At 58.4% G+C, this 24,362-nt stretch overlaps 1 protein-coding gene across 1 annotated transcript; it reads right to left on the bottom strand.

Annotated features, from left to right (window-relative positions):
* Positions 1 to 1,230: 1,230 nt before the first annotated feature.
* On the bottom strand, positions 1,231 to 24,109 carry SMUG1 (single-strand-selective monofunctional uracil-DNA glycosylase 1). Its single transcript, XM_071581771.1, has 5 exons — positions 24,049 to 24,109; positions 23,594 to 23,920; positions 21,444 to 21,989; positions 19,941 to 20,250; positions 1,231 to 1,418 (listed from the first exon to the last, which is right to left on the bottom strand). Exons 2-5 carry the CDS (start codon positions 23,909 to 23,911, stop codon positions 1,231 to 1,233), a joined length of 1,362 nt encoding a protein of 453 aa, XP_071437872.1. The 5' UTR covers positions 23,912 to 23,920; positions 24,049 to 24,109.
* Positions 24,110 to 24,362: the final 253 nt, after the last annotated feature.

The following is a 24,362-nucleotide window of genomic DNA, read 5'->3' as shown; positions in this document are numbered from 1 at the left end:
CGCGAGGTGCGTTTGGAGGGACCCGCCATAAACAAAACCAAACAGGGAGGGGGGAAATGAGGAGAAAAAGCACAAATTTGCTCTGGTTGCGTTTTATCTCTCCCCTTTGGCGGCACGAACGGGATCGTTGGGGGGTTCTGGGTGCCCCAGTTGGGCAATTACACCCTCACCAGTGTGCCCAGAGCAGTGCAAGGTGGTTTGGCCCCAGAGCAGGAGGATTTTCCACCATAATTTGCTTTTAAACCCCTGCCCTGGTGCGGCAAGAGCTGCCCGGGCCGGAGCATCCCAACTCAGCGGCTCCAAATCCCGACAGCTGCTGGAAAATGGCTGCTGGGAGCGAATTCCAGCTCCATCCCGGGAATTAAATCACAGCTCGGCGCTAACTCGATTGCACCTCGTACGGCGGAAAGGTCAAAGGGACTCGCGTTCGTTCCTCAGAGCTGAGTGACAGCAACGAACCCTCCGGGGCGGCCTCTCTGAAGAGCCTGAGGAGAGGGAGGGTCTGCAGGGCATCATCTCAGTCCCAGCCCTACCACGGCCCTGGATTTGCCCCTTCCCTGGGCTGGATTTGCACCCTCGTGCCCAGCAGTGCAAATCCTGTGGCCACGGGAAGGGGCAGAAACACGGGAAGGGGCACACGTGTCCTTGGGGACAGGGACAGGGCAAAGGCCACGTGGCTTTGTGTGGATTGAGCAGGGCCAGGGGGTGCAGGAGTGTCCACCCCGAATCATCCCCCCCATCTCCTCTCCCAACCGCCCCCAAAGGCACCCAAAGGTGCGTGGGGTCACATCAGGGTGGGGCGGGATGGACCCCAATTTCCCCTTCCAGAGGGTGACTGAAACTGCCGGGGGGTGTCCAAAGCACATCCCCATTTCCAGCCCATGGAATATCCGTGGCGTGTTGTCCAAAATCCAGGAAAATGGCCCAAACACGTCCCCAGGTGTGAGGACCCGCATGGCCAGGGATGAACACACAGATGAGGGGCAGCTCCCCCGAGTTCACGTTTCCCTTCCTTATTAATTCAACTGGAAACACCTCAGGGAGAGTCTCGGCGCTGGGAATTCGGGAATCTCCGCGCTCCAACCCCCTCGTTCCTCTGTGCCGTCACACTCCATCCCTTTACCTGCCTTTCCCGACTCTGCCGCTCCAGCGAGCGAACAATGGGCTGTAAATAAACAACCCTGCGATTTTTAATTTTTTTTTTTTGCCCGTTTTTTTCTGGGCGCCGCATTAGCATTCGAGGCGCGGGGAGCGCGGCGTGACCTCTCCTTGCACCCGCACCGGGCGGAGCTGGCGCGGCGGCTGCGCCGGGGCTCGCCAGGCACATTCTAATTCGGCGATTACTGTCACAGGCTCGTTTGTCACCAGCTCCGGGGAGACTCGGCGGACGTCAGCCCCGCGATGCTCCTTATTGCTGCCTTAATCTTTACAGATTGAATTAAGATTGGGGCGACTTTATCAGCGGATGGAGCGGGGTGAAGGGTTACGAGCGGGTTCCATTTGTTCGCCGGCGCAGGGACGGAGGTTCCCACCCCTTGAAGAAAATCAAAATAACCCCCTCCCTAAAAGACGCCCAGCGACCCCCAAACTCCACCTATTACCCTGTAATCAAATCGCCTTTGAGATGCTCTTCGGAAGAAAGCAAGATGGATGGGGCAGCCTTTCCCCCAGCCCGCCGAGCAGGGGCGATTGCCCTCCATCCCGATATTAATTCTCCGATTAAATTAAATAACGCGAAGGGTTGTGCTGCTTTCATTAAGCGTCGTGGGCGAACGAGCTCCCTGCAGCCTCCCGTCCTCCGTGTGCTAATTAGCAACAGGCAGGAGCCACCCCCCCCCCCCCCCTCCCCTTTTTCCTTGATTATTAATCGTAAATAGACTTCGGGGGGCTTGAGATGGGGACGTGGGTGCACCCACTGCCAGCCCCTGCCCTGGGCTGGGACAGCCCTGCTGAGGAGTCAGGGAGGAAGAGGAGGGTGGGGGTCATCCCCTCCTCCTGCTCTTGAGGGGGGAAATAATCAGCATCCTGAGGAGATGAATGTGTCCTGCTGACGGGGTCGGGATTGCAATAACCCCCGCTTGGGGTAGAATCTCCTGATAAATCCCGGGTTGTGTCGCGGCCAGAGGGATGTTTTGGGATGCTGATGTAAAAAAAAAAAGTGGGAAATTTGATCCTGGCCTTGGCGGAGAAGGTTAATTCTCTTTGGGATATCAGTCCCTCGTCGTGGCTGGTCCAGGCTCCCTCTGGAGTCAGTGGAGAGAATCGGCACAAATCGGGTGATTACAGGAAAACAACCCCAAACAATCCAATCCCTCCGTGTTCGGGGACTTGGCCTAACTCTGTGCTAAGTCAAGCTGGAAGGGAAAGGCAAGGCTTAACCACAAGGGGAGGATTATCCCCACCATCCCCGTCCCTGCCCCTAAATCCCAACTGGGAGGGAGTGGCCCTGTCGGGCTCCATCCTTGGGAACCGCTGGTTGTTCCTCATCCCTCCACCTTTGCCGGGAAGAGACTCATTCAAACTCTGGAGCTCAGAGCCGAAACTCCTTCCTGAAAATCCTCCCTCAAACCCCTCCTTGCTGCTCGTTACCTTAATTAGTTTTGCTCACTGCATTTTCAAGCCCCCAGCGGCTCCTTCGAGGGCTGGGAGGGCTCAAGGATTATTGAGTTTCACGCTGAACTTCACGTGAAATGTGCTGGGGTTTAGGAGAGCTCAAGTATTTTCCACCCTTTTTCTCACCCTGGCAACTCCGGAGTTTTGGTTACATCACCACAGGGAGCATCTTCCTCCTGCTGATTTACCCCTCACGCCCCATTTTGGCTCATTTTTTTTAAAGCCTCCTGGCTTTGCGCATCAGCACCGGGGCTTTGCCGGAATATTTGGGATGCTCCCGCAGTATTCCCGGCTTTTCCCTTCAAACGACTCAATTTCCCTTGAAAATCCCTAATAAAAAGACAGGAAGAGGCATTTTCACCCCCAATTTGCTACGAAAACATCCCTGAGCTGGGGGATTTCAGCTCATTCCAAGGTTTAAGAATAGAACCTGCTTCGAGCTCGGCTCTTTGGGTTTAAAAGCCTGGACTTTGGCACTCAGCCCTTGCCTTTAATGGTCCTCAGCGCCTCGGGCTGACCTTTATTTTGCAAGGAGATGCTTCACGGCTCCGGGGGAGCTCCTCGGAGCCGCCTGGTCGGGGCTCTCGGCTCCCCGGGAAGATTCATGAGATCCATAAAACCTTCAGCTTTCTTTTCTAAACAAGGCTGTTGCTGGTCGCTCGCGGGGGAGAAGCTGCAGGAAGGGAGGGAGGGATGGAGGGAGCAGGAGGTGCATTTTTTCCGAGATGTTGAGTTGATTTTGTTGCTGTAAATAAAGGCCGTGGGTCAGGGGCAGAGGCTCAGCCACCCCCTGCCTGTGCCAGCAGCTCGTCACCCACGTGGGGACACGGAGGTGGCCTTGGAGAAGGTTCTGGGAGGGGAAACTCTGACCCTCCACCCCCTGTCCATCCACAGGGATGAGGTGGCCTTGGAGAAGGTTCTGGGAGGGAAAGCTCTGCCCTGACACCTCCTGGTTGTCCACAGGGATGAGGTGGCCTTGGAGGAGGTTCTGGTAGAGGATGCTCTGCCTCTCCATCCCCTGCCCATCCCACAGGGATTAGGTGGCCTTGGAGAAGGTTCTGGCAGAGGATGCTCTGCCTCTCCATCCCCTGCCCATCCCACAGGGATTAGGTGACCTTGGAGAAGGTTCTGGGAGGGGAAACTCTGCCCTGACACCTCCTGGTTGTCCACAGGGATGAGGTGGCCTTGGAGGAGGTTCTGGGAGGGGAAACTCTGACCCTCCACCCCCTGTCCATCCACAGGGATGAGGTGGCCTTGGAGAAGGTTCTGGGAGGGAAAGCTCTGCCCTGACACCTCCTGGTTGTCCACAGGGATGAGATGGCCTTGGAGAAGGTTCTGGGAGGGAAAGCTCTGCCCCTGACACCTCCTGCCCATCCACAGGGATGAGGTGACCCTGGAGAAGGTTCTGGGAGGGAAAGCTCTGCCCTGACACCTCCTGGTTGTCCACAGGGATGAGATGGCCTTGGAGGAGGTTCTGGTAGAGGATGCTCTGCCTCTCCATCCCCTGCCCATCCCACAGGGATTAGGTGGCCTTGGAGAAGGTTCTGGCAGAGGATGCTCTGCCTCTCCATCCCCTGCCCATCCCACAGGGATTAGGTGGCCTTGGAGAAGGTTCTGGCAGAGGATGCTCTGCCTCTCCATCCCCTGCCCATCCCACAGGGATTAGGTGACCTTGGAGAAGGTTCTGGGAGGGGAAACTCTGCCCTGGCACCTCCTGGTTGTCCACAGGGATGAGGTGGCCTTGGAGAAGGTTCTGGGAGGGGAAGCTCTGCCCTGACACCTCCTGCCCATCCACAGGGATGAGGTGACCCTGTAGAAGGTTCTGGGAGGGGAAACTCTGACTCTCCACCCCCTGACCATCCCACAGGGATTAGGTGGCCTTGGAGAAGGTTCTGGGAGGGAAAGCTCTGCCCTGGCACCTCCTGATTGTCCACAGGGATGAGGTGACCCTGGAGAAGGTTCTGGCAGGGGAAGCTCTGCCCCTGCTCCTCCTGCCCATCCACAGGGATGAGGTTCCATAGGATGAGTCCCAGAGCGTGGTTGTCCTTCACGTTCACCTTCCCAAGAGATGGATCTCCTTTTCCTCACCATGGAAGTCAAGTGGGAGATGTGGGACATCTCCCAGGGATTATTTCCACATGGAAAACAACCAGCCTGAGGGTGGGATGGGATTCCCCCCAGCGCTCTGCCCTGCGAGGGGCTGTCCCTCCTCTTCCCAACTGCAGCGGGGGAGGAGGGAGCGCTGGGAAGGGAGGAGCTGCATCCCGTAAGCTGCATTTCAAGGCAGGGAACTGGCCCTGCCCGGGGAGAGGCTCCTCAGGAGGGGCCGAGCTGAGAAACTCATCTTTGCTAATGAACCCGAGGGCGTCTCCGGTAAGAGGAGCCGAATCCCGCCCGGAACGCCGCGGGGGAAGGGCAGTAAATCACCTGCCAGTGACGGGGCAGCACTTCCATTTGCACCAAAGTGCACTTTGCATGCATTTTGCATGCTCTTTAAATGCACTTTAAATTAATGTGCCTTAAACTCGAAGCCTCAGTTAATTAAGATTCGCCTACCTGAGCCTTCCCTCGCAGGCACATTCCCCTTGCACAGCCCAACCCAACGCCCTCTGGAGCTGCAGAAGGACCTCCAGGTTGGCTTCACCTCGTGTCCCATCATCAAAAACACAGAGTTGGGTCCAAGTTCCTCCTTTTATCCCTGGGAATACACCCAGGAACCCACACCAGGGGAGGGGCAGGATGGGAGAGATGACCCACATCTCCTGCTCCATCTTCCTCCACTGGCCATGGAAGGAGCTGAGAAAACCTTCCCAGGCCAACATTTCACACTTAAATCAGCTGAGCTTTATGAAAGGAACTCTCCAACCGTCTCCAGGCCCTCCTTTGCTCCAAGGAGTGAAATGGAGCCTTGTGAGGCTCTGCAGGAGATCAGGGGGATGGAGAAGTTCCAGCAAACCCCCTGATGGGATGAGGATTTGCTGAGGTCATTTTTATCCAAGAAAGGAGAAGAACACCCAATCCTTTTACCCTGTAGCCAAGGCCACAGGATGCAAACTGTCCTTGCTGGCCCTGCTCTCATCTTGGGTTGGGAAAGGGTGATTTGATGACATGAATCACTCCTGTGGGGTTTGGGTAATGTTGATAATGTAAGAGCTGTGCCTAAATGAGGAGATTCACACCCAAACTCCTCCAGAGTCAACACAGAGAGACCAAACCCCTCAGGCCTTGAGGAAGGGGGAAAATCCAGGTGCTCACTGCAAACCCACCAGGATTGTCCCCAAAATAGGCCCAAAATGACTGGACAAAGATCACTCAGCTCAACCCAGTGCTGGTTGGTTGGCCAAGCAGGACAACTCCTGCCCTTCAACAAGGTGGCCCCATCCCAGGCTCAGCATCCCCTGGAAGGATGGGAGGGCTCAGATCTTGGAGCAGCTCCATCAGGGAGGAGCTGGGAGGCTGTAAATCCTCACTGAGCAGTGTTGGCAGAGCCCAACAGATCTGCAAGGGCACATCCATCAGCATTAATCCAAATCAACCCCTAAAGTGAATTAACTGGAGCACATGGAGCCCTTTTTCTGGACACTTATTCAGAATTACAGTTGGTTTAATTCAGTTTAGTTTAATTCACGGAGCTAAACCGAGTTAAGCCCAACTGCCTTTGGAAGGGGAAGGTCCAAACGTGGGTTCAACACAATTTAATCCATCCTGCTCTAAATTCACACCCTCAGCTGATGTGTTTGCCCCCAGGGAGGCAGCTTGGCAGGGAACCTGGAGGGAACAGTTGTGGGTCTGGGTGTAGTTTGGGCTTGGCTGAGGCTGCTCTGGGCAAGTCGGACTCACAGAGTCTGAGCTGGAAGGGACCCCCAAAGATCATCCAGTTCTTGCACAGGACCATGCCCAGAGTGCCACCCTGTGCCCCAGGGCATCATCCAAACCCTCCTGGAGCTGTGACAGCCTCGGGGCTGTGCCCACTGCCCTGGGGAGCCTGGTCAGTGCCCACCACCCTCTGGGGGAAGGACCTTTCCCTGAGATCCAACCTGACCCTGCCCTGGCACAGCTCCAGCCATTCCCTGTGCCCTGTCCCTGCCCTGACACAGCTCCAGCCATTCCCTGTGCCCTGGCACAGCTCCAGCCATTCCCTGTGCCCTGCCCCTGCCCTGGCACAGCTCCAGCCATTCCCTGTGCCCTGTCCCTGCCCTGGCACAGCCCCAGCCCTTCCCTGGGTGCTGTCCCTGCCCTGGCACAGCTCCAGCCATTCCCTGTGCCCTGTCCCTGCCCTGGCACAGCTCCAGCCATTCCCTGGGTGCTGTCCCTGCCCTGGCACAGCTCCAGCCATTCCCTGGGTGCTGTCCCTGGTGCCCACAGAGCAGAGATGTCAGTGATGTTGCTGCTCTCCAGGCAGAGCAACCTGGACAATCCCTTCTCAGAGCATCCCTTTGTCTCTGGTGGAACTGAGACCAACACACACTCCCTGCATGGAGGGAAGAGGGTCCTGTGGGTGGGAAATGGGATTCTGAGGGGCCTTTGGTCTGTCAGAGAGAGGCAAACTGGAAAGCAAATCCCCTGGGGAGAGGTTTGGAGGGGTTGGGTTGGTGGGACACCCACCCCTGGGCAGGGCAGAGCAGAGGAGGCAGCAGCCCTGGAGGGGTCCAAGGTATCTGCCCCCTCTCTGCTGGCACTGACCAACCCCCAGGGCCTTTCCAGAGGTCACACCCTGATTTCCTCAGGTTTCCTCAGCAGCCACCTGGTCCCGGTACCCCCAGGGACCCCCAGACATCCCACCAGGGCCATCACACGCTGGGTCGGGCTGGAGGGACAGGACTTTCCCAGTCTGGGTGACTCCTGCAGCCACCAAAACGTGGCCAAGGTGGGGGAATTTGGCCCACAGGAGGCCAGAGGCAGGATGGGACCCTGCAGGCCCCCAAGGAATGGGATCTGCTGCAGAGATCACGCTGGAATTCGGCTGTAAATGACCCATCAGGCCTGGCAGCAGGAGGGGAAATGCCTCCACCGAGGCTTTGAGGAGGTTTCTTGTCTTCTCCTTATTAATCACAGCAAAGAAAGCAGGTCCCTTCCCCTCCCATAAATCTTGTTGTGGCATCAGCCCCGTTTGCCCAACCCTGGGCTCACAGGCAGCCCCAGTGCTGCTCCCACCATGGGCAAACTGGGCAGGAGAAGGCTCTGGCAGTCCCAGTTCTGCTCCCATGATGGGCAAACTGGGCAGGAGAAGGCTCTGCCAGCCCCAGTTCTGCTCCCACCATGGGCAAACTGGGCAGGAGAAGGCTCTGGCAGTCCCAGTTCTGCTCCCATGATGGGCAAACTGGGCAGGAGAAGGTTCTGCCAGCCCCAGTTCTGCTCCCATGATGGGCAAACTGGGCAGGAGAAGGCTCTGGCAGTCCCAGTTCTGCTCCCATGATGGGCAAACTGGGCAGGAGAAGGTTCTGCCAGCCCCAGTTCTGCTCCCATGATGGGCAAACTGGGCAGGAGAAGGCTCTGGCAGTCCCAGTTCTGCTCCCACCATGGGCAAAGGGGGCAGGAGAAGGCTCTGGCAGTCCCAGTTCTGCTCCCATGATGGGCAAACTGGGCAGGAGAAGCCTCTGGCAGCCCCAGTTCTGCTCCCATGATGGGCAAACTGGGCAGGAGAAGGTTCTGCCAGCCCCAGTTCTGCTCCCATGATGGGCAAACTGGGCAGGAGAAGGCTCTGCCAGCCCCAGTTCTGCTCCCATGATGGGCAAACTGGGCAGGAGAAGCCTCTGGCAGCCCCAGTTCTGCTCCCATGATGGGCAAACTGGGCAGGAGAAGGCTCTGCCAGCCCCAGTTCTGCTCCCACCATGGGCAAACTGGGCAGGAGAAGGTTCTGCCAGCCCCAGTTCTGCTCCCACCATGGGCAAACTGGGCAGGAGAAGCCTCTGGCAGCCCCAGTTCTGCTCCCATGATGGGCAAACTGGGCAGGAGAAGCCTCTGCCAGCCCCAGTTCTGCTCCCATGATGGGCAAACTGGGCAGGAGAAGCCTCTGGCAGCTCCAGGATCCTGTGGGGGTTGAGCAGTGCTTAAAGTTAAGCAAACGTTTCCCTGCTCTGCTGAGCCCAGACATTTAAAGCCTGAGGTTTGCTTTAAATTCCTGGGATGAATTTCCAGCCGTCTCTGGAGGGTCTTTGCCTCTTCCATTTTAGAGCAAGTTTTGCTGTAGATGAGAAGAGGAGAAACTTTATCTTTCCAGGGGAAATTGAGGCTCCTCTCCTGCATCTAAAGCAGGACTTGGGGGCCTTTATCACAAAGAAGCCTCAAAATACTGAACTTGAGGGAATTATGAATGTTTTAATATTCACCTAAAAGCTAATTATGTCTTCACTAATTTGGACTGACCATCACCAGGTGCTCTGATGTTTTGGGGTGTGGGTGGGATGGTCCTGGGGCTGCTCCAGTTTCTCTGCTGCAGAGCTCAGAGGAAGGAAAAAAACCAGCAACCCCCCCACTCTTTTTGGTGACTTTCTGTGTTATAAGGAGGGGACTTTGCTGTGAGAACAACCCGAGGGGTTGGGATCTGTCCTGGGGGCAGGGCAGGGTTGGGGCCAGGCTGAAGTGGGGGCTCCTTCCCTTTGTCCTTAGTCCAACCACCACCTGGAGGTCCTTTTGGCTGCCAAAAGGTGGAATCAGCCACTCCCAGACCCCAAAGGCAGCAGAGGGAGTTTGGCACCTGCAGAGCCCAAGACCTTCCACCAGGGAACGGTGTCTGAGCCCTTGGAAGCTGAACTTCAGCTGGAGCCTTCTCACCTCCCTGGGACTGTGCAGGCGCCACCAGCTGCTCTCAGCTGGTCCCCAAACCTGCCTTGGTGGCCAAGGAGGAGACCTGGGAGCCTCCCCTGGGGTGGGGGCTCATCCTTGGGGTGTCATTGGAATGTTCCTTCCCAGCAGCAGCATCTCCCTTGTGAAGTCCAAGCCCCACCAGCCAAAGAGAGTTGACCAAACTCCACCCAACCCCAGCTTGTTTTCCCCCAGAATGGCCAAGCCAAGGACCAGGGTGGTCCCACCCCAGCAAGGGCTTGAGCAGACCCTCTTTGTGTCCCCCCTGAATGAGGCAGGACCAGCAATGTGGGGCCAGGGATGACCCCTTGGCTGAGGACTGGACTTTGGAGGAGGTTTGGAGATGTCCACACTCATCCTGGAGGTCCCCCAAGGCTCATCCCCTCCTTTCCACAGGACATTTCACATTCCAGAACTCCCTCCAACCACGATAACCCGGAGCCTCAGTGGAAATCCTGGCTGAGTTCAGGATTCCAGGGAAAAAAGGAGGGGAAAAGTCTCAAAGAACCCCAAAAAAAAAAAAAAAAGGAAAAGAAAAGAAAAGAAAAACCCTCCCTGACTTCCAGGGAGAGCAAGAAAGATTGGAAACAAGTAGAGAGCATCATGCAAAGCCTTGGACACCTTTAATTCCATTGGCAAAATTCCAACGTGGGGAGTTGAGCGCCGAAAATTCGCCGGTTAATAAGAGAAGTAAAAAAGTTGTTAATCAGCCACGTGACCCTCTAAAATAAAGGGAATAATTGAAAAGATCTCTAATTTCTCCACGAGATGCCTCCAACGCTCCCTTTATCATGGAGATGGACAGAATATAATTGGTGTGGTGAAAGCCATCCATCTTGGGAAGTGGGTTTTCCGTACAAGATACAACTATTACTGTCAGATTATGACACCATAATATCAAGATCAATGACATTTTAAATGCGCCCCAGTTATGGGCAATTGGTGACAATAAAAACAGTGACAAATTGATGAAACAAGCGCCAAATGATCTGGTGTCTAAAATAAACCATAAATAATCTTCTTTAAAAAAAAAAATTATAAAGAGAGGGAGGGGGAAACCGGAGGGATCTGCTGAACTCGGGGGGGTTTGGGGTGTCTCCAACAGATCCTTTTTGGGCAGGGGTGGGATGAGCTGATTTGCACAATGGAGGGACTTTCTGGGTTGATTTAAGGGTTGTTCTCGTGCAGTTTAATAATGTTCTCGTTAACATAATTGTTGCCATAAAAAAACAAGGATCTCTCCGTGCTCTGGAAGTCGCTCCCAGTGAAGAGTCAACGCTGGGAAGGCTGAGGGCATTTCATGCATATTTTGGCTCCGTTCCCTCCTGCAGTCCATGGCCCTTAAATAAAAGTGAGCTCAGCAGCAGTGGAAGTGTCTGGGTGGTTACGGAGCACTTGGCTGCATTCCTGGGATGGCAGGGACAGGAGGATTTCCTGGGAAAACCAGGGGGAAATCCTGCTTTTTCCCCTCTCCTGGGAGTTCCATCAGACTCCAGACTCCAACTGTTGGCACCTCCCTGGGTGGGGGGAAAAAGAGACCCCTGAGGACAAGCAGGGGAAGGGGGAATAGATCCTGTGGGAATGCACACGATGGGAATGGATCCTGGAGGAGCAAATCCTATAGGAATGGATCACCTAGGAAGAGATCCCATAAGAATGGATCCCAGGGAAGAGCATCCTGGAGGAGCAGCTCCCACTGAAAGGGATCCTTTAGGAACAGATCCAATGGGAATGTGTCCTGTAGGAGCAGATCCCACAGGAATGGATCCTCAGGGAGAAATGGATACCACGGGAAAGGCAGAGGCTTAAATTTAAACCTGGAGGTTTAAAGGGGTTTCCCTTGGCTGGAGGAAAGGCTGGAGATGTTTGGAGCAGGGAAGATTCATCCCCATCCAGGTCATTTGGGATCAAAAGGGAAGGGAAGGGAAGGGAAGGGAAGGGAAGGGAAGGGAAGGGAAGGGAAGGGAAGGGAAGGGAAGGGAAGGGAAGGGAAGGGAAGGGAAGGGAAGGGAAGGGAAGGGAAGGGAAGGGAAGGGAAGGGAAGGGAAGGGAAGGGAAGGGAAGGGAAGGGAAGGGAAGGGAAGGGAAGGGAAGGGAAGGGAAGGGAAGGGAAAGGGAGAATCTTTTAGGTCCTTCCAGCCCAAACCATTCTGTTCTTTTCTGTTCCATGAAATCCCAAGATTCATCCATGGGGATGATGCCTCAGGATGGAACAGGGGAGTGTCCAGGACTGTGAGAGCTGTGGAAGTTTCCCGGGAAACCTCCAAGAACCTTCTCCCCTCACCTCCCACCTCACCCACCGCCTTCCTGGAGGGCCCTGAAGAGCAGCCACTCCCTGTGGGACATCAGGGGGACAGGTGGGAATGGGCTCTGCTGCTCTGGGAAGAGTTTGGCTTAACTCTGTTCAAAGCAGAGCAGATCCAGTGGACAACAAAATAACGACATTAAGCTCTTGGAGAGTGTCCAAAGGAGGGCAGGGAAGGTGGGGAAGGGTCTGGAGGGGCACTGAGGGCACTGAAGGCATTTGGTGTGTGAGGCTGAGGGGAAACCACAGTGCAGGGAGGGGCAGAGGAGGGGCTGGCACTGAGCTCTGCCCTGTGGGCACCAGGGACAGCACCCAGGGAATGGCTGGAGCTGTGCCAGGGCAGGGACAGCACCCAGGGAATGGCTGGAGCTGTGCCAGGGCAGGGACAGCACCCAGGGAATGGCTGGAGCTGTGCCAGGGCAGGGTCAGGTTGGATCTCAGGGAAAGGTCCTTCCCCCAGAGGGTGGTGGGCACTGACCAGGCTCCCCAGGGCAGTGGGCACAGCCCTGACCCTGCCAGAGCTCCAGGAGGGTTTGGATGATCCTCTGGGGCACAGGGTGGCACTCTGGGCATGGTCCTGTGCAGGGCTGAGGGTTGGACTCCATAGTCCCTGTGGGTCCCTTCCAGCTCAGAATATCCTGTGATTCCATGGCCTGGATCTGAATCCCTCGGCTCTGGGAAGGTCCATCCCCCACTGGAATCTGCCCTGACCATCCCTCATGTCTGAGTGTGGGTGATCATTGAATTCCAGGTGAGGTCGGAGCCCCCAGGACCCAGATCCTCTAACCCTGAAACATCTGCCAGGGAGGGGAAGGTGCCCAACATCTGGAGGGGAAGGGACTCAACACCTGGAGGGGAAGGGACCCAACACCTGGAGGGGAAGGTGCCCAACACCTGGAGGGGAAGAGACCCAACATCTGGAGGGGAAGGGACCCAACACCTGGAGGGGAAGGGACCCAACACCTGGAGGGGAAGGCGCCCAACATCTGGAGGGGAAGGGACCCAACACCTGGAGGGGAAGGTGCCCAACACCTGGAGGGGAAGAGACCCAACATCTGGAGGGGAAGGGACCCAACACCTGGAGGGGAAGGGACCCAACCTGCAGGTTGATGGAGGACACAGTGAGTGACCCACAGTGACAGGAGGTCACTGCAGCCTCGGGGCAGTCTCGGGGCAATCAGGAGCTCCATCCATCGGCGTGGGCGTCGCTCCAGCCCCACTCGCTCCAGCAGCACAATCCCAGCCTGGGTGGTTTATGGCACCAGCTCTGGGGGAGCAGCAGCTCTGTCATATTTAGATTTCTAATTATATTTCTTGCTGCTCCAGTGGCTCTCCCTGAGAGCGATGAGGGGGATGGAGACACGCAGCAACCCAGTCGTGAGCCATAAAAGAGAGAGAGGACAAGGTATCAGCGCCTGGAAAAGAGCAAGATGTTCCAGGATGGCATTAATATGCCAGGAGTCACTCAGGGCACGGGTGGGTGAGCAGCCTGGGCTTTGGGGCTGCTCTGCAATTTGCAGGAGCCCAGTGGAGCGTTGGCCTGTGCAGGGGAACGTCCTTCCCTGCCCGGCACAGCCTGGATGCCACTGCCTGTCCTTGGGATTGCTCCTGGGGCACAGGGAGGAGGGGGCACCTGGGAGTCTCCTGGGTGGGAGTGGGAGGCTGGGAGTTGGGGGAGAGGGACCCCAATTCTCTCCATTCATGGAGAACCCCTGGGGCTTCTTGCAAGAGGATGGAGCTCAAGGGTTGATGAGATGGCAAGGGAAGGGTTGATGGCACCATGGGGAGGAGGGAGAATGGTGAATGGTGTCTTCTCCATCCCTCCCTCCATCCCTCCCTCCCTTCCTCAATCCATCTCTCTGTCCCTCCATTCCTCCATCCATCCCTCCATCCCTCCCTCCATCCATCCCTCCATCCATCCCTCCATCCATCTCTCTGTCCCTCCATTCCTCCATCCATCCCTCCATCCCTCCCTCCATCCATCCATCCCTCCATCCATCCCTCCATCCATCTCTCTATCTCTCCATCCCTCCATCCTTCCCTCCCTCCCTCCCTCTCTCTGTTCTTCCCTCCCTCCCCACCTCCCCCTGCCCACACACCATTCACGGCTCTCAGGGATCTGGAACTCTCCTCCCTCCCACCCGCAGCCCCCCCAGCCCTGTGGGGCCGGGAGCTGCTGTGGGGCAGTCCCAGCTCTGCCCTGGGCAGTGATTTCCTGCCGCTGCCACCTCCTGGCTCTTCCCATGTCTCTGCCTTGGCAAGGGCTGGGCACTCCCGGAGGGGAGAGGGACATAAATCCCGAGGTCAGAGCTAATTCCCATTAACGAGCGACGCCACTTGTAGGTGATTGCCGGGACCGGCCGCGCGGCGGCCGCAGATGGATGGACCCCCCTGGGCCGTAAATACAGCGAGAGATCCACAGGGAGCTGCTCCCGGGGCTGCCTCCGGGTGCCCGCGGCGTTCCCGCCTGGATGGGCCCGGGAGTCACAGACACCGACCCACAGACCCACAGAGACACCGACCCACAGAGACACTGACCCACCGACCCACAGAGACACAGAAACACCGACCCACGGAGACACCGACCCACAGAGACACTGACCCACCGACCCACAGAGACACAGAAACACCGACCCACGGAGACACAGAGACACTGAGACACCGACCCACAGAGACACAGAGACACTGACCCACAGAGACACCGACCCACAGAGACACTGAGACACTGACCCACAGAGACACCGACCCACCGACCCACAGAGACACTGACCCACAGAGACACCGACCCACCGACCCACAGAGACACTGACCCACAGAGACACTGACCCACCGACCCACAGAGACACAGAAACACCAACCCACGGAGACACAGAGACACCGACCCACAGAGACACAGAGACACAGAGACACAGAGACACTGAGACACCGACCCACAGAGACACAGAGACACCGACCCACAGAGACACCGACCCACTGACCCACAGAGATACAGAGACACCGACCCACAGAGACACTGACCCACAGAGACACCGACCCACAGAGACACTGACCCACCGACCCACAGAGACACCGACCCACAGAGACACAGACCCACTGACCCACAGAGACACCGACCCACAGACCCAAAGGATGTGCTGATGTGGAAGGGACCCACAGGGACCATCGAGTCCAACCCTCAGCCCTGCACAGGACCATGCCCAGAGTGCCACCCTGTGCCCTCCTGGAGCTCTGGCAGGGTCAGGGCTGTGCCCACTGCCCTGGGGAGCCTGGTCAGTGCCCACCACCCTCTGCGGGAAGGACCTTTCCCTGAGATCCAACCTGACCCTGCCCTGGCACAGCTCCAGCCATTCCCTGGGCCCTGTCCCTGCCCTGGCACAGCTCCAGCCATTCCCTGGGTGCTGTCCCTGCCCTGGCACAGCTCCAGCCATTCCCTGTGCCCTGTCCCTGCCCTGGCACAGCTCCAGCCATTCCCTGGGCCCTGTCCCTGCCCTGGCACAGCCCCAGCCATTCCCTGGGTGCTGTCCCTGCCCTGGCACAGCTCCAGCCATTCCCTGTGCCCTGTCCCTGCCCTGGCACAGCTCCAGCCATTCCCTGGGCCCTGTCCCTGCCCTGGCACAGCCCCAGCCATTCCCTGGGTGCTGTCCCTGCCCTGGCACAGCTCCAGCCATTCCCTGTGCCCTGTCCCTGCCCTGACACAGCTCCAGCCATTCCCTGGGTGCTGTCCCTGCCCTGGCACAGCCCCAGCCATTCCCTGGGTGCTGTCCCTGCCCTGGCACAGCTCCAGCCATTCCCTGTGCCCTGTCCCTGCCCTGGCACAGCCCCAGCCATTCCCTGTGCCCTGTCCCTGCCCTGGCACAGCTCCAGCCATTCCCTGTGCCCTGTCCCTGCCCTGGCACAGCTCCAGCCCTTTCCTGTGCCCTGTCCCTGCCCTGGCACAGCTCCAGCCCTTTCCTGGGTGCTGTCCCTGCCCTGGCACAGCCCCAGCCATTCCCTGGGCCCTGTCCCTGCCCTGGCACAGCTCCAACCCGGAAAGTCGTTACACTCATTTAACGCCCGGGAATTCATTACACTAATTAAGGCCCGGGAGCAGCAGCGCTGATGCTGCAGGGGGGACACTTGAAGGCTCATGAGCCGAGACGGGAGGGCCGAGCAGAGCCCGAGAGGGGCTCGGGGAGGGCCCGGCGGGGGAACCGCCCCTGGATGGGGCTGGTTTGGGGGCGATGGAGCCTCAAAGCCCCCAAAGATCCCCCTTGGGACGAGGGAGCACCTGGGGGGGGGGGGGGGGATGTTGTTCCATCCCAAAACTCATCAATTATGGGGGAAAATAACGATTTGCAAGAGATTTTTTTGGGGGGAGTGGGATGTATTTATTATGTGTAAAATATATAATATACTATATACATATAATGCATTTATTACATATAAACATTATATATTAGTTATATATTCTTCTATTGATATAGTTATTACATTATTATATAAAATAGATAATGTATATTATTATATAAAATAGATAACATATATCATTATATAAAATAGATAATAAATTATCTATATTTTATACTCCTATTATTAGTTTATACCTACTAAATACTGTATAATAAATATTAGATAATCTATTTTATCCATATTATAAACTCCTATTATTAATTTCTCTCTATATTACACACTATATCCTGCATAATAGATATTAGATAATTTATTTTATCCATATTATAAACTCCGGCTCGGAGCGAACCCCCCCCCCCCAACACCTCCCAAAAAACACCAACCCCTGAACCCAAAACTCCCAATCCACGGGGAGGGGGGGGAACCCAACAAACCCTTTTCCCATTTTTTCCCGTCTTTCCCCTCCCGGCCCGGCCCCATCTGCCCCCGGAGGGAACTGCAGGCGCCGCAGCCCTGGAAATATTAATCAAATCCCGGTTTTTTTGCAGTGTTTGGCTCGGCGGGACGCGAACAGATGGAAGGCGAGGGCGCCTTTCCCCGCCGGGGCGCGGGGGGAGCTGCAGCCTAATGAATTCCAGAGGCTTTTCCATGAAATCCAGAGCGGCAGCCGAGGGGGAAAAGGATTCCCTGGGGGGTGGGAGTGGGGAGGAGAAGCCTCGAGGATGAGCGAAGGGGGGGGTGTTTTCCCGGGAAAAATCGGTGGAAAGGAGGGAAAAAGGGAGAGGGAAGGAAAAGGGGGATTCGGGAAGTTGTTGGGAATTCCCACGGGTGGTTTTGGGGCAGCCCCGAAATTCAATGAACTCGGAGCTGATTGAATGGTAATAAACGGAAATGAAATATTTTAGTGCCAATGAACTCGTGGCTGCCCCTTATTAACAGGAATTGTGATGGATATTCCCGGGAAATGGGAATGCCAAGCTCGGGGTTACAGGAGGCAAATCCCGACCTTTATTTATTGATTTGATTTGGGTTTTTTTAGCTGAATTCTCACTTTTGCAACCCAAAATTGGGGCGGAGGCTCTTCCTGGGAGGGGCAAAAGGGGATCCTTGGGAAGTGTCCCATAAAAATCAGATTTTCTGGCAGCTCTGGGAGGGAGGAGAAGGGGGAAAAACCCCAAAATAGAGTTTTTCCAACTGTTTTCCAGAGGAGTGGGATGGGCTGAGGGGGAGGGAGAGGGAGGGGAGAAAAGAGGAGGAAAAGAAATGGAGAGGAAGGAAGAGGGAGAGGAAAAGTAGGAAGAAAAGGGGGAGAAAAGGGAAAATAAGGGGGAGGAAAAGGGGGAAAAAGGAAAAGGATAAAAGGAAAGAAAAGGAAAAAGTGAGAAAAGGAAGAGACGGGAGGAAAAAAGAGAAGGAAAGAACAGGAAAGTAAAAGGGAAGGGAAAGGGAAATGAGGGTAAAAAAGGAGAGATTAAAAGAAGGGAAAGAAAAAAGGTAAAAAAGGAAGAAAAAGAAAAGGACAGAAAGGAAGAAAAAGAGGGAGGAAATAAAATAAGGGGAAGAAAAGGGGCTCAAACCTCCAAATTCGCTCCCCAACCCCCAAATTTCCTCCCCAAATCCCCAAACTCCCTCCTCAAACCCCCAAATTTCCTCCCCAACCCCAAAATTTCCTTCTCAACCCCCAAATTTCCTTCCCAAACCCCCAAATTTCTCCCCAAACCCCCAAATTCCCTTCCCAAACCCCCAAATTTCTTTCCCAAACCCCCAAATTCCCTCCCCAAACCCCCAAATTTCCTCCCCAAACCCCCAAATTCCCTCCCCAAACCCCCAAATTCCCTCCCCAAACCCCAAATTCCCTCCCCAAACCCCCAAATTCTCTTCCCAAACCCCCAAATCCCCTCCCCCAGACCCATTCCCTCCTCTAGCCCCAAATTCCTTTCCCCAATTCCACGTTTCTCTTCCCAGCCCCAAATCCCTTCTTTCCCCCCCCCCAAAGGACATTTATTCCCCTCCAAAAAGGATTTTTCCCCCTAAAAGGGATTTTCCTCCTCAGAAGGACCTTTTTTTTCACCTAAAATGGCTTTTTTCCCCCCCCTCTCAAAGGGCCTTTTCCCTCTTTCTTTCCTCCTTCCTCCCCTCCTCCTGCTCTTCCTCATCCTCAGGGCCTTTCCTGGGCCAGGGACAATCCAAGATCACACAAAACAGGGAGTAAAAAAACAGGGACGTTTTTCCTGAGGGAAAAAAAAAAAGACATTTTTATTGTCTCTTTTACTGTACCAGTTTGTAGCTTTTTTTTTTTTTTATTTTTCCTCCCACCCAAGGGCTTTTATTTCCCAATTCCAGCTTTTTCCAGCCAGGAAAAGCAGCAAAATTATTTCTCCAAGACGCTTTTCAGATGTTTGTTTGTTTGTTTGTTTGTTTGTTTGTTTGTTTATTCCCCCTCCTTTTTATCTCCATTAGGAAATGAAAGGAGCAGCTGGAATGTCAGCACCAGAGAGGTGGGAATTGGGCCTGGAGAAGGGAAAGGAGGAGGGGAAAGAGCAATAAAAAAGAAAAGGATCCAATAAAGATTAATTATCTAATTAAGAGAGACATAAAATGGAGGGATAAATCAGACTCTTGGTCAAATCTGGGGAGGGGTCGTGGCTGGGATGGGGGAGGATCCCGGGAAGGGGGGGAATTGTGGCCTGATCCCACATCCCAGTCCCCACATCCCATTCCAGCACATCCCAGTCCCACATCCCAGTCCCCACGTCTCAGTTCCACCCATGCCAGTCCCCAATTCCAGCACATCCCAGTCCCCACATCCCATTCCAGCACATCCCAGTCCCACATTCCAGTTCCACCCATGCCAGTCCCCATTTCCAGCACATCCCAGTTCACACCCCAATTTCTACATCCCATTCCTGAAAATCCCAATCCCCACATCCCATTCCAGCACATCCCAGTTCCCACATCCCAGTCCTTCACATTCCAATCCTCACATCCCATTCCAGCACATCCCAGTCCCCACATCTCAGTCCCCACATCCCACTTCCCACATCCCAGTCCTTCACATTCCAATCCCCACATTCCATTCCAGCACATCCCAGTTCCCACACCCCAGTTCCTACATCCCCTTCCTGAAAATCCCAATCCCCATATCCCAATCCTGCACATCCCAATCCAGCCCATCCCAGTCCTCCCTTCCCATCCCAGGACATCCCAATCCTTCACATCCCATTCCAGCACATCTCAGTCCCCATATCCCAATTTCTACATCCCATTCCTGAAAATCCTGATCCCCATATCCCATTCCAGCCCATCCCAGTCCCCACATCCCAGTTCCCATATCCCATTCCAGCACAACCCAGTCCCCACATCCCAGTTCCCATATCCCATTCCAGCCCATCCCAGTCCCCACATCCCAGTTCCCATATCCCATTCCAGCACAACCCAGTCCCCACATCCCAGTTCCCATATCCCATTCCAGCACAACCCAGTCCCCACATCCCAGTTCCCATATCCCATTCCAGCCCATCCCAGTCCCCACATCCCAGTTCCCACACCCCATTCCAGCACATCCCAGTCCCGCAGCAAAGCCCCAGCTCTGGGGATGCTCTGGGGCAGTGCCCGGTCCAGGTCTGGGTCTGGATGTGGGTCTGGGGCCGGGTCTGGGTGCGGGGCCGGGTCTGGGTGTGGGTCTGGATGTGGGGCCAGGTTTGGGTGTGGGGCCAGGTCTGGGTGCGGGTCCGGGTCTGGGTGCGGGGCCGGGTCTGGGGTCGGATCTGGGTGCGGGGCCAGGTCTGGGTGCGGGTCCGGGTCTGAGTGCGGGGCCAGGTTTGGATGCGGGTCCGGGTCCGGATGCGGATCTGGGTGCGGGGCCGGGTCTGGGTGCAGGTTTGGGTGCGGAGCCGGGTCTGGATGCGGATCTGGGTGCGGGGCCGGATCTGGGTGCGGGTCCGGGTCTGGGTGCGGGGCCGTGTCTGGATGCGGATCTGGGTGCGGGGCCAGGTTTGGGTGCGGGTCCGGGTCCGGATCTGGATGCGGATCTGGGTGCGGGGCCGTGTCTGGGTGCGGATCTGGGTGCGGGTCCGGGTCTGGGTGCGGGGCCGGGTCTGGATGCGGATCTGGGTGCGGGGCCGTGTCTGGATGCGGATCTGAGTGCGGGGCCGGCCCGTCCCGCAGCTCTCTGTCTCTCTCTAGCGGCTCCTCCCCGCAGAGCCGCACCCGCCGCTCCCGCAACGCGCACGGGCAGCCCAGTGAGTCCCAGTACAGCCCAGTGAGTCCCAGTACAGCCCAGAAACACCCAGTACAGCCTCAGAGACACCCAGCAGAGCTCAGTGACACCAGCACAGTCCAATTCTTGCCTTTATTCCACACAAGCCACGGCCCCCTCCTCATTCCCACCTGGGGAATGCAGGGCAGGGACCCTGCCCCTCCTCCTAAAGGATTCCCCCAAACCCCGTCCCGGGGGGAGAAACTGAGGCAGGGACCCCCCAACCCCCCGTGCCCCAGTTCCCAAATCCCGTCCTGAGTGGGGAAACTGAGGCAGGGACTCCTCCCCTGCCTTGTAGTGGTGCCCTAAACCCCCTCCCGAGTGGGCAAATTGAGGCAGGGACCCCTCAGTCGTGTTATCCCCAGTGCCCACCCTGGCAAACTGCGGGCAGGACCCCTCCTGCCCCTCGGAGTGTCCCCCCAAAGCCCCTCCCAGCTGTGAAACCCCAACCCCCTCCCGGTGTCCCCCCCAAAGCCCCTCCCAACTGTGGAACCCCAACCCCAGCCCCCTCATCCCCCTCCCCGTGTCCCCCCAAAGCCCCTCCCAGCTGTGGAACCCCAACCCCCTCCCGGTGTCCCCCCAAACCCCCTCCCAGCTGTGGAACCCCATTCCCAGTCCCCTCCCCGTGTCCCCCCAGACCCTCCCCCAGCTGCCCACCCCCCGTCCCCTCCCCGTGTCCCCCCAAACCCCCTCCCAGCTGTGGAACCCCATTCCCAGCCCCCTCCCCGTGTCCCCCCAGACCCTCCCCCAGCTGCCCACCCCCCGTCCCCTCCCCGTGTCCCCCCAAACCCCCTCCCAGCTGTGGAACCCCATTCCCAGCCCCCTCCCCGTGTCCCCCCAGACCCTCCCCCAGCTGCCCACCCCCCGTCCCCTCCCCGTGTCCCCCCAAACCCCCTCCCAGCTGTGGAACCCCATTCCCAGCCCCCTCCCCGTGTCCCCCCAGACCCTCCCCCAGCTGCCCACCCCCCCGTCCCCTCCCCGTGTCCCCCCAAACCCCCTCCCAGCCATGAAACCCCCATTCCCAGCCCCCTCCCCGTGTCCCCCCAGACCCCCCCCCAGCTGCCCACCCCTCGCCCCCTCCTCTCCCCCCTCGCTGACCCCCAAGAGCCGCAGCACCCCCAGCTCGCCCAGCCTCGCCCTGGCCGCCCCTTCCCAGCCGCGGTTGGCGCGGGGGTTGCGGGGCGAGGGATGCGGGATCGCCCGCACCTCCACGTCCAGCCCCGCGCTGGCCAAAGCCCGGCGCGCCCTCAGCTCGGCCACTCGCCCCAGGGCCACCACGAGCCGCACCCCGAGCAGCGCCACCACCGCGGCCAGCGCGTCCCCGCACGGGCGGAGCAGCCGCTCCCGCTGCGGCCCCGCCAGCTCCGGGGGGGGCACGTTGCGGCCGCTGGGGGCGAGGAAGAGGAGGGGGCACAGGTTGTGCACGAAGCAGTGGCGGAAGAAGGTGCGGGGGTCCGGGCAGAGGGTCCGGATGAGCCCCCAAAAGCGGGCACCGCTCACCTCGGCCCGAGGGCAGCGCAAACCCAGCACGGGCCGCTTGGGATGCTCCAGGGGCGGCTTGCGGACCTCGCCCCGCACCCGCAGCCACTCCCGCACGTGCCACGCCTCGCCGAAGGGCACCTGCGGGTCATGGGGGGGGCGGGCATGGAGGGGGGGACCCGACTAGGGACCCCCACCCACCCCGGGCATCCCTCCTGGCAGCGGTTTGGGTACCAAGGGATGGATTGGAATCCCCCCCGGGCATCAGTTTGGGTACCAAGGGATGGATTGGAATCCCCCCCCTCCCCGGCATCGCTCCTGGCATCGGTTTGGGTACCAAGGGATGGATTGGAATCCCCCCCCCTCCCCGGCATCGCTCCTGGCATCGGTTTGGGTACCAAGGGATGGATTGGAATCCCCCCCCCCCCCCCCCGGCATCGCTCCTGGCATCGGTTTGGGTACCAAGGGATGGATTGGAATCCTCCCCGGGCATCAGTTTGGGTACTAAAGGATGGATTGGAATCCACCACCCCCCGCCCCAGGCACCCCCTGCAAACCACCCCTGTGCTTCAGCGTGCCCCACCTGAGACCCCCATGGGCTGGACTGGGACCCCCGGACACCCTGAAATCCCCCTGGACACCCTGAAAACCCCCCCGGACACCCTGAACCCCCCCCGACACCCTGAGACCCCCCCGGACACCCTGAACCCCCCCCCCCGACACCCTGAGACCCCCCCCGGACACCCTGAAATCCCCCTGGACACCCTGAAAACCCCCCCGGACACCCTGAGACCCCCCCCGGACACCCTGAGACCCCCTCAGACACCCTGAAACACCCCCGGACACCCTGAAACCCTCCCCGGACACCCTGAGACCCCCCCCGGACACCCTGAACCCCCCTGGACACACTGAGACCCCCTCAGACACCCTGAAACCCCCCCCGGACACTCTGAGACCCCCTCAGACACCCTGAAACACCCCCGGACACCCTGAGACCCCCCCCGGACACCCTGAACCCCCCTGGACACACTGAGACCCCCTCAGACACCCTGAAACCCTCCCCGGACACCCTGAGACCCCCCCCGGACACCCTGAAATCCCCCCGGACACCCTGAAACCCCCCCCGGACACCCTGAAACCCCCTCAGACACCCTGAAACCCCCCTGGACACCCTGAAACCCTCCCCGGACACCCTGAGACCCCACCCGGACAACCTGAGATCCCCCTGGACACCCTGAACCCCCCCCCCGGACACCCTGAGACCCCCCTGGACACTCTGAAACCCCCACGGACACCCTGAGACCCCCCAGACACCCTGAAACCCCCCTGAACACCCTGAAACCCCCCTCGGACACCCTGAAACCCCCCCAGTGCCCCAGTTCTTTTTCTCTGAGATCCCAAGGGATGGATTGGGACACTCAGACACCCTGAAAACCCTCCCAGTGCCTCAGTTTTCCTCCTTTGGGACCCCCTGGGATGGGTTGAGACTTCCTGAGACCCCCTGGGATGGGTTGAGACTTCCTGAGACCCCCTGGGATGGGTTGGGATTTCCTGGGACCCCCAGGGATGGGTTGGGGCTTCCTGAGACCCCCAGGGATGGGTTGGGACTTCCTGAGACCCCCAGGGATGGGTTGGGACCCTCTGGCCATGCCCCAGGCCTCAGTTTGCCTCCTCTGAGACTTGTCAGGCTGAGCCAAGCCCCCGAGCCCCCCACCCCGTGCCCCCCGTGCCCCCAGCCCACCCACCCCGGTCTGGGCCATGCCGAAGGGCCCCGGGTTCATGCCCAGGAACAGGACTCGTTTCGGGGAGCGCAGGAAGCGCCGCACGAAGTCGCCGTGGGGGTCCCCGGCGTAGTCCAGGGGGTCGTACACGTGGCTCACGGGGGGCCCGGGGGGCAGCAGCGCCCTCAGCCCCTCGCTCAGCGCCCGCTCCAGCGCCAGGAACCGCCCGGCCAGGCCTTCATCGGCCTCCTCCTCCTCGGCATCACCATCACCATCATCATCATCACCACCCTCCTCCTGCTGCTCCGAGCGCGCCCCGAGCTCGGGCCGCGGCCCCTCCATCGGTCCCTCCTGGGGACACGGCGGGGACAGCGTCACACGGGGGGGGGGGGGGACGGGGGACCCTCCCTGTCCTCCCGCACACCCCCGTGACGTCACTCGGGCTCGCGTGACGTCACCGCGGCCGCCCCGGGGCCCACCTGAGCGCGCGCCCCGCCGGTGTCACCGCCGCGCGCGGAGAGGCCACGCCCCGCGACCCCCAAACCCCGCCCACTGTCCCCCAAACCCCGCCCACTGCCCCCTCAAGCCCCGCCCATCGCCCCGCAGCCCATTCATAAATTGCGGGCGTGGCTCCGCCCCTCGCCCCGCCCCTTTCCCGGCGTGCCCCGCGCTCGGCCCTTTGTCTGCGGGTTTTTCCCGTGGTGCTTTGCGGCGGGTCCCCATCCCGGGGACGCGAACGCGCGTGGGACCCACGTGGGCGCACAGGGGGCGTGGTCTGCACAAGCCACGCCCC

This window comes from Pithys albifrons, unplaced genomic scaffold (assembly GCF_047495875.1).
Source record: "Pithys albifrons albifrons isolate INPA30051 unplaced genomic scaffold, PitAlb_v1 scaffold_42, whole genome shotgun sequence".
Lineage (NCBI taxonomy): Eukaryota > Metazoa > Chordata > Aves > Passeriformes > Thamnophilidae > Pithys > Pithys albifrons.
Note: the sequence above shows the minus strand (reverse complement) of the source record. Positions and strands in the feature narration are given on the sequence as shown.

What these genes read in the sequence shown, in the direction of transcription:
- SMUG1 (XM_071581771.1), bottom strand. Translation starts at nt 23,911, where the DNA reads ATGGAGGGGCCGCGGCCCGAGCTCGGGGCGCGCTCGGAGCAGCAGGAG. An exon ending in TCGGCATGGCCCAGACCGGG is followed by an intron (nt 21,990 to 23,593) that starts GTGGGTGGGCTG and finishes CATGACCCGCAG; the next exon opens with GTGCCCTTCGGCGAGGCGTG. An exon ending in CCGCATCCGGACCCGGACCC is followed by an intron (nt 1,419 to 19,940) that starts GCATCCAAACCT and finishes GTAAAGATTAAG; the next exon opens with GCAGCAATAAGGAGCATCGC.